This window comes from Triticum aestivum, chromosome 2B (genome assembly GCF_018294505.1).
Source record: "Triticum aestivum cultivar Chinese Spring chromosome 2B, IWGSC CS RefSeq v2.1, whole genome shotgun sequence".
Taxonomy (NCBI): domain Eukaryota; kingdom Viridiplantae; phylum Streptophyta; class Magnoliopsida; order Poales; family Poaceae; genus Triticum; species Triticum aestivum.
The window spans coordinates 393,821,997-393,831,719 of NC_057798.1; the positions used below are offsets into that span (position 1 = coordinate 393,821,997).

At 47.7% G+C, this 9,723-nt stretch overlaps 1 protein-coding gene across 1 annotated transcript in view; it reads left to right on the forward strand.

Moving 5' to 3' along the window:
• The first annotated feature begins 3,914 nt into the window (after positions 1-3,914).
• The window catches only part of LOC123045095 (suppressor of RPS4-RLD 1), an 11,020-nt gene continuing 5,211 nt past the window's right edge, over positions 3,915-9,723 (forward strand). The window contains exons 1-12 of the mRNA XM_044468029.1: positions 3,915-4,134; positions 4,251-4,360; positions 5,034-5,617; positions 5,681-5,725; positions 5,811-5,912; positions 5,986-6,066; positions 6,240-6,306; positions 6,488-6,588; positions 7,092-7,199; positions 7,932-8,002; positions 8,085-8,141; positions 8,924-9,032. Of these exons, the coding sequence (XP_044323964.1) occupies positions 4,019-4,134; positions 4,251-4,360; positions 5,034-5,617; positions 5,681-5,725; positions 5,811-5,912; positions 5,986-6,066; positions 6,240-6,306; positions 6,488-6,588; positions 7,092-7,199; positions 7,932-8,002; positions 8,085-8,141; positions 8,924-9,032 (1,551 nt within the window). The 5' untranslated portion in view covers positions 3,915-4,018. The remainder of the gene's footprint in view (positions 4,135-4,250; positions 4,361-5,033; positions 5,618-5,680; positions 5,726-5,810; positions 5,913-5,985; positions 6,067-6,239; positions 6,307-6,487; positions 6,589-7,091; positions 7,200-7,931; positions 8,003-8,084; positions 8,142-8,923; positions 9,033-9,723) is intronic.

Consider the following 9,723-nt stretch of genomic DNA (forward strand, 5'->3'; position numbering starts at 1 on the left):
CCACAGTACAACCACATGCAGTGGCTCCGGAACTGGAGAGGCTGGATGCGACGCCTGAGGAAAACCTCCAAGAGGTCCATGCCTGTCACTCCCTCCCGAACCAACTGCACCACGCGCTCCATCAACATCTTCACGTCGGCTCTCTCCTCCGGAATCAGCTTCAGAGGGGAAGGCTTGTTCACTCGGTCCATGGTAAACGGAGGGAGTCCACTCGACTGCCCTGGCGTCGACTGGACCTGGCAGTAGAACCAAGTCGACTGCCAGCCTCTGACGGACTCGGGAAAGGTCATGGGCGGGAAGGTGCTCTTATTCCTCACCTGGATCCCCAGGCCCCCACACATTTGGACGACTCGGGTTTTCTCATCACCTGGGCTCGCCTTCTTCACGGTCTGAGAGCGACACGCGAAGATATGTTTGAACAAACCCCAGTGCGGTCGACAGCCCAAGAAACCCTCACACATGGACACGAATGCAGCAAGATAGGCAATGGAGTTTGGGGTAAAGTGGTGAAGCTGCGCTCCAAAGAAATTCAAGAAGCCACGGAAGAAAATACTTGGCGGCAAGGAAAACCCACGATCAACATGAGTGGCCAAAAGCACACACTCACCCTCTTCTGGCTGTGGATGCCACTCCTCCCCCGGCAACCTCGCAGCTCCGTGAGGAATCAAGCCCTCGTTGGCCATGTCGAGGAGGTCCTTCTCTGTGATGGTCGACTGGATCCAGTCTCCTTGGACCCAGCCCTTCGGCAGGCGGGACCTGGACGAGGACCCTCCGCGGCTGGTGGATCTCCCCTTCGCCTTCTCCGACGCCGACGCCTTCTTGGAGCGCTCCAGCGCCGTCGTCTTCTCCTTGGCCATGGTCGCCGGAGAGATGCGCGAAAGGAAGTGGTGCGGGGGCGAGAGCGAGCACGCTGAGCAGGGAAGAAGGAAGCAGAGAGAGAGGGAGAATGCTGAGGCGCAGCACAGAAATCCTCGCCGGGCGCATTTATAAGGTCCCTTCCGAGTGGCTGACATGCGGGCCCGGTCGATCTAATCATATCTGAGAGCAGTTATGCAGGCTGGATACGTGGCGAAAAAGGCGGCGCGGAGATCGAGGCGTCTATGCCCCGTCCCATCCGAACGCCGCGGTCCGCCCCGCTTCGCGCGTGCCCCCAAATTTCGCATCCCGCGGAATCCGCGAGCAACAAATCAGTCTGTCAGACGCGGTGTTTCCAGCGATCCGTCGCTCGGAGATCGTCAAAGCCCGAAAGATCACTCGACGTAAAAACAGAATGGATCGAGTCGACTGAAGACAAATTGCTCCCTGTCAACGAAGAGATTCTTTGGTCCAGAACAGCGCACAACTAGAGCGCAAAGGTCAATCGGAAACGACATCAACTCCTTCACTCGAAGCCTCAATCCATTCGGGGGCTAATGATGGGGTTATGTACCTAGGGTAGGGTCATGGACCTGATCCAAGTAACTTACCCCAAGGCATCCTTAGAAGAGGTCGCCTTCCAGTCGACCAATGAGGACTCACTCGACTGGTCTGAAGGACTCGACCACGAAGACTCACTCGACCACCAGGAGGTCAAGAGGCACTCTGCACTGCAACGGCCTGTAATCAAGTAGACTTTATGATAGTAAAGGCACTTTATGTGGGGCGTTACCAGTAACGCCCCAGACTTAACTCACCTTAAACCCTCTCCTACGTGGGCTGGCTGGGGTCCTGGCGCACTCTATATAAGCCACCCCCCTCCACAGGCAGAGGGGTTCGGCACCTTGTAATTCATACATTCATAATCCACTCGACCGCCTCCGAGCTCCGAGACGTAGGGCTGTTACTTCTTCCGAGAAGGGCCTGAACTCGTACATCCTTTGTGCTTACAACCTCTCCATAGCTAGGACCTTGCCTCTCCATACCTACCCCCCACTCTACTGTCAGGCTTAGAACCACGACATTAGCCGCTAGCCCTCACCGCATCGCATAGGCCGCCGCCACTCCTCGCACTTATGTTGTGCACCAAATGTTGTGCCCCTCTTCCCATCGCCGCCCTCAGCAACGTCGAAGAGGGATGCAGAAGTGAAGAGCAGCTCGCGTTCGCGCGTGATGATGGCGAGAGATGGGCGGTGCATCGGAATCGACGCGAGAAATGGATAAATGTCTCGGGCATTGGGGGGCTACTCTTGTCTCTCTCCCCGGTGGAGACAGAAATGAAGATGCTTGCTGAGCGACTTTCCAGTCAGATGGTGTGGCAACACCCCTGCGTTGTGATTCGTGCTTGTAGATCAGACGTGAGGCACATCATTCGCTCGAAATTGACACAAATCCGATGTCTGATTTATAGTATTTTTTTTAAAAATGCAGGAGGTAACTTACGTATATGGTAGACATGGACCAATAATCACTCACGATTGGAATTGCACGAGGTGAGATCGATAGCCCCGCGAGGCGAACCCTACCCTCCCGCGCCGCTACCCGCGAGGCGACTGGGGAGGGCATCCAGATCCCCCCCGCTGCGAGCCTCCCCTCCTCCTCCCTCCTTCCTCGCCGCCGGCAGGGGTGCGACCGGGCGAAGCCTGACCAGCGGTGGCGTCGGGGCTCGATCTCCCTCCGGTGCGATGGGGCGGCGTCGACCTCCTGGTTGGGTGCAGGCGCGGTGCTGGTGCAGGGCGTTGCGGTGTGGCGGCGTGCGATTTCCTGACGGGCGCGACGCTGCATGGATGGCCGCAGGCGGTGGAGTGCGCCTCGCGACGGCCAGATCTGGCTGGCAGGCGGCGCGTGCCGCGGCTAGGGCCTAGCTTCGGGCTTCCGGCGGCTGCGGTAGGGTCTTCCCATCGCGGGCGCGCGACGGTTCTCCTTGGGCAACGACGGTTCCGGTGATGGCGCAATCCCTCGGGTGGCGCAAATCCGGGTGGTGAGGAGGCGGTGGCGTGGTCACTTGATGGTGGGCTAGCACGGCGGCCGGCGCGACACCCTCCCGGCCCAGATTTGGTCCCTTTGGGGCCCCATATGGGTCTGGGCGAGCTTGGCTCGGCTCCGCCTACGACGGCTCTGGCGTACCGAGGTGCGGCTCGTGCGGGGGGTTGCGGAGACGGCGGCGCGCCCACTGCAGTGCGGCGACGGGAGCTTCACGAGCCATTTCAAGCTCGGTCGGACCCATGTGTCTGGTTTGCTCGTCTTGCTGCGTCCGGTCGGTGACAGCCGATGGCGGTGGAGGTTGTCCCCTCCCGCGTGGCTACTGACGTTGCTGCTCCTCGTTCCCGTCCGCTCCCTCTCGGACCCGTTGGTCCCGCTTCGGACTCCATGGTGAGACGACGGTGGTGACTTCAAGACTGTGGTAGCGCATGGTGGTTGGCAGCAAGTGTGATGGAGCGCGATGGATCGGTCGGGGTGGTTGGTGTGTGGCGACCGGGAGAAATCCCTATCGGCTTGGCCGGCACCGCAACGACGCCGGTGGGCGCCATTGTTCCTTCCCGAAGGGCGTCGGGTATCCACCTCACCCATGCCCCTCTGTGTACCGGGGGAAACCCTAGGACCAGTCCATGCAGCAGGGTCGTCATCGCCGCGTTCCTTTCTGAAGGTGTTGCTTGGTATGCGGTGGTATGAAGTGCTAGAAGTGTGGTGGAAATCTCCGAAGGGCGCAGCGGCTATGGATCATCATCGTTTTCGTCGATCCGACTTCTTTGTTATTAATTTTTGTTTCTTTCTTTTTTATTTCTTTTGGGCGTCTTTGTGCTGTCTGTCCCAGCAATGGATTCTCAAATGTATCGGGTCGTTGCTATATCTATATAGCGGCGCGAAAGCCTATTTCGAGCGGGAGAAAATCAAAGCGAAATAAAAGAAGATCCGAAGCAAAGCAAAATTCAGCAGTAACAACCCTAACAGAAAATCCGAAAAAGAGAGGGGTCCACGCGCTAAAGTCGCGCAGAACTCAGAGCAAGTGAGGTGGCCCCCCTCAATTCTCAAATCCTCGCCTCCACCTCTCATCCGCTCGTTCCCCCACCCTGACCACCTCCGGCGACCGATCACCGCCGCCATGGGCTCCGACCGCGGGGAGCTCGCGCGCCTCTGCAGCGGCCGCAACTGGTCCAAGGCCATACGCCTCCTCGACTCCATCCTCGCCCGCTCCCCCTCCTCCATCCACGACCTCTGGTACACTACTGCTTCCTCACCTCCCCGATCCGCCCCCACGGGGTCTCTGATCTAGCAGTCCAGGGTTACGGGTTATGACTCGGCGATCCTGAATTTGTCTTTCTCCCCCCTCGCAGCAACCGGGCCTTCTGCTACTTCCAGCTCGAGCTCCACAAGCACGTCGTCAAGGACTGCGACCGCGCGCTGCAGCTCGACCCCGCGCTTCTCCAGGCCTATGTCCTCAAAGGTAGGGACCCTCGCTGCCCCCTATGCATCCTCTCGTTCCTCCCAGTACAGTCGTGGATTTGCCTTGCCTGATCTATCCTTGGGGATCAACTGCCACTGCTAGATGTATTTGGGTGTTGATAGCCCATCAGGTTTTGTTAGCGCAACCTGAATGCCTAGGACTCACTGTTTCCTATGTAATTTCATGATGCCCCATGAACCGAAGAGTATGGTAGCTTTATGAGCGTGTATCCATCCCGTGTCTCTGTTTTGCTGTAAGTCGAAGCTTCTAGTTACGATCTCAGAAAATAAACTGTTGCTCATAGGAAAAGGACCTAAGTGTATTCCAACACTTGTCAAACAACAGTAGAGGCGCGGATGCCATTAATGCACAGCTGATTCAAGCATGGTGTAGTTACAAAATTTATGTGATGTGAGCCTTGTGTTACATATGCTACTTTCTCTTTCTGCAATTTACTTTCCTTTTCATCCCCGCGCCTCCCCTCTTTGTACCTCTTCCCATGCCACCGTCCAAGCCTCCGAGTCCGAGGTACACCAATGATCAAAAGAACACCTGATCTTTCTTTTCCAGTGAAGCTTCCGAAGATATCATCTCTATTTCTTTTACATATGGATACCGTTGTTTTGAAGCAAATTTCACCATTAGCTTTTACATCATTATCATTTTTAATCAGGCAAGGCACTGTGCGCATTGGGGAAAAATGAGGAAGCTTTGGTTGCTTGGGAGCAAGGACATGAGATCGCTGTCCGTGACACAATTGACCTGAAACAGTTGCTGGAATTGGAAGAATTAGTTTCTTCTGTTAAAATTTATGAGACGGTTGAGTGTGAAGACGTTGTGGATGCATCACCATGTGATACCAAAGTTGTTATCTCAGAAGATCGTTTTATCAACACGTCATTCACTGCAGCTACAACTGATACAAAAACTGTTGTTTGTGAAGAGAACACTGCAAATTCCAAATCTTCATCAAATAGTGATGCACTGTTACCGAACAACAGTAAAGACCATAAAGATTCTGTCAGTCCAGCAAAAGACACCACAGTGACACATCAAACTCCCAAGAAACAGCCAAAGACAGATAAGAAAAACAAAGCAAAAGTTAAAAAAGAAACAAATGGCCAGGCTGAAGATGTGGAGGAGAGAAGAAGTTCCGATGAAACCATAACACTAGATCAAGCACTGTTTGCTACAAAAGTGTCAAAATCATCCAAATCAATAAGTTTGGATTTTCGACTTTCGCGAGGCATTGCTCAGGTATTTTAGATGGACTTGCGTTATTCATATTTTGACCATTATCACTGAGCTACATCTTTTCAGGTAAACGAAGGAAGGTACGACCAAGCAATATCCATTTTTGATCAGGTGTTGTTTTGGTCTATTATTAGTTTTTCTTGCTTATTCTCTCTAATCAGAAAAGGAACTTGACAATCTGCATTTACATTTGCAGATACTGCGGGAAACTCCAACTTATCCAGAGGCACTAATTGGGAGAGGTACAGCATACGCATTTCAAAGAGAACTGGACTCTGCTATTTCTGACTTCACCAAGGTAGAACTTTTAAATTCAAAACTTCCCCTTTACTTCCGTGTGAAATGACCTTACGATCTTACTCTAATGGCAGGCTATACAATCAAATCCATCAGCTGGGGAGGCGTGGAAGCGGCGGGGACAAGCTCGCGCTGCTTTAGGAGAGTTTGTCGAGGCAAGCTTGCTATATTTGTGTAAACTTCAAAACTAATAATGGTCAAGTCGATAAAGACAGATTATATTTCAGAAAACTCTGATATTGTATGGTAGTAGTCGCATTGTAAGAGCAATACATTAACAAACATGAAGCTATATTCTATTTTATATTGTTATTCTTTTTCTTTTCAGGCTATTGACGACTTGACTAAAGCATTGGAATTTGAACCAAATTCTCCTGATATTTTACACGAAAGGGGTACCTACAGCCAAATCTCATCTTGCCTAATGTCATTTCTCATATATCTTTTGATGAAAACGAAAGGGCAGTAGGACTCCATGATCAATTCGTGCTGCCTTGCATTTTAGTAGTAAAGTGTTATAGGTAGGTTGTTAGAGCACACTCTTGTATTCTGATACCACATGCTGGCTCATGGTAGGAATTGTAAACTTCAAATTCAAGGACTATAATTCCGCAGTCGAAGATCTCTCAACATGTGTGAAGCGTGACAAGAAAAACAGTTCTGCACACACTTACTTGGTAAGGAAATGTTTTTACTCCTTATCCACAAACTCCATCCTTCCAAGAATCAAACGGAAATCTTCTCCTTTGCATCAAATTGGCACTTTCTTTGGTGTAAAAAGATGTACTTTCACTATTGGATCCTACTTTGGGTTTAATTTTAGAGTCAACGGTGTTCCTTCTGTACAAACCCTTTCCTTTGTACCTTCGCAATTTGTATTTCATTCCAAGCTAAATTCCATGTTTGAATTGCCTTAGGTTTTGAGTAAGCAATCTTAATAAAAGCCATAAGTCCTTGAGGAATTGTTTTCCTCATGAACACATAGTAATGCAACAATGTTTGAATTTTAGTCAGTTCTAAGACGATAACCAATCTTGCTTGCTTCTGCACTCTTAAGTGGCATGCAAGAGAATGCAAAAAATTCAGATATTTGAATGAACGAGCCATTAGCTATTTGCTTCTATCAAGATTCTTTTGCTTTGCTGCTACTTTTGGAATAATAATCTTTGTATTACTGTAGGGTCTTACTCTTTCAGCAGTTGGAGAGTACAAACGTGCTGAAGACGAGCATCTCCTTGGCATAAAATACGATGGGAGTTTTCTGGACAGCTGGGCTCACCTTTCTCAGGTTTATTCCGTGATCCTAGAGATCTGTGTGCAATTTCCATGCCTTCTACTCCCTCCGTTTTTAAAGATGTATATAGACATGCTTTAGAGTGTAGATTCACTCATTTTGCTCCGTATGTAGTCCATATTGGAATCTCTAAAAAGACTTATGTTTAGGAATGGAGGGAGTATATTTCATTTTGTAGGGGTTATAGCTATACCGTTTAAGATCGCTAGTACTCCCTCTGTAAAGAAATATAAGACCTTCTAGATCACTACTTACAGAGGGAGTAGTTTGTAATTTCGTTACTGCATGTGGCAAATTCAGCTGTCGATGTAACCCTACTTACGTTAAAACTACTTGCACACGATAATTTAACTTACATGTAGATTACTTGGTTTACATTATTCTGATAAGTTGCCAAATTACTGATATAAGACTGGTCTTCTCTGTAACTTAGCAACTACATGCAATCATCATCATGCTATAGGTAAGTATTATCGAAGAGTCTGGCAGTTGTCCTAGATAAAATCCAGTAAACAGTAGTGTTACTCAAGAATCTAGTCTAAGCACGACTCTTGTTTTAGAAGAGGGGTCACATATACAGTCTTCAGGTACCTTAAATGGGCTTTAGCATAGCTATTAAACTTTCTGTAACAAAGCTTATGTTTGTGTTCTGTATTATACCAGAATCACATTTGTTCTTTGGTAAGGAGCTGATTAATTGCCACTCTGTGGTGTCTTCTGTTGTAGCTTTATCTTGATTTGGCTTATCCAGAGAAGATGTTGGATAACCTCGAGAAAGTTCTTCAAATTGACTCGAGGTGAATTTCAGTGTTCATTATTGTTCATCTTCTGCCTAACTGGACTATTTATTTCCTTTACTCAATTATTTTACTTTCCTAGGTTTTCAAAAGCATACCATCTACGTGGAATTCTCTACCATGGAATGGGTAGGCATAGGTAATTCCTTTTGCTGATACTTATATCTTTATGTTAATATGCTATATAATCTGTGACATATAGATGCCCCCTGTGTCCACCAACATGTGGTGCTGTTAAACTGAAGAAATGTTTTAAGTTGTACAACCTCCATCCCAAATTACTTGTCTTAGATTTGTCTAGATACGGATGTATCTAAAACGTGTCTAGATACATCCGTATCTAGACAGATCTAAGACAAGTAATTTGGGACGGAGGGAGTACTACATGTTGTCATACATACATCTACATGTTAATGTTTGAGTTAATTCTGTTAACACTTTGTAGTTGTGTTGTCTATTTATGGCATACATCTGCTTCTTCGAGTATAGTTACTATAGTTTCATTATAATTTATTGAAAAATAGTCATATTTAGTTTTGTCTGCATACTTTTGGATGTTGATATGCGAGCGGGTAAAATATGATGAATGTCATTTTCAAAGTGTTTGGTATCCAGTAGATTAGTTACAGGGACAAAGTGACTCATGGTGTGTTGGGAGCATGAGCTGGGTCTAGACACCACCATATTTGATCTTCGTATACAAGGATAATGAGGTTTATCTTCAGTTCTGAACCTCTACTATGATAAAGCAAGAATTGGAAAAATATTTGTGCTATAAAGAATGGACTCCTACTACCTAATACATGAGCGAGTTGTTCCTGCAGATAGATTGTTTTCTTTGTTAGTGGTAATGACTACAGTGTTTTCAGCTCAAACTGGTAGCTTGCCAATGTCACTCTTAACCCAACTTTGGTTTTGCAGGAGTGCTATTAAAGAGTTATCAACTGCTTTGACACTTGATGCTTCAAGTATTGAGTGCCTATACCTGCGTGCCTCTTGCCATCATGCGATTGGAGAATATAAGGCTGCGGTATGTTGCCCTCTTGTTTAATGAACTAGTGAATTATAATTACTAGCACAATGCTGATGCGTTGCTTTGAAGCCATAAAAACAGATGAGTAGTTAGGTCACTGGCTTAGGAGATCATCAAAAGACGTTGGCATTAGATTCTCTTATTAAGCGACCATAGTAGGTCCTTTGCAAGATTTGAAGTGAGACAGCATTTTGAATTTTGAAACACAGGATAGACGTTAGTAAGCTGTCTGCACATGATCATGGATCAGATAGGAGGACGAGGCTTATCTCTGTTTTGGAACTACAATTTGTTCGCTCTTATGCTATGATATATGAATGGAGGAATTGGTTGGGAGGAGAACAAAACCAAGAGCATAATCTCGAGTTAGAGTCTCATTTCTGCATTTGTCATTAGTGCCTTTTACAAGAGGGTTGATCTTACATGAAGTAAATGTACATTTGTTTATTTACGTCTTTTGGGAGGTTGCTTGTCCGCATGTGGATAGGAGTGCATTTGTTTATTTATTATACAAGGTTGTTGGTCCCACATGTGAACTCACCACCAACTCCAACCTTTATAGGTATACTCCCTCCGTCCCAAAATTCTCGTCTTAGATTTGTCTAGATACGGATATATCTAACACTAAAACATAACTAGATACATCTGTATTAGACAAATTTAAGACAAGAATTTTGGGACGGAGGGA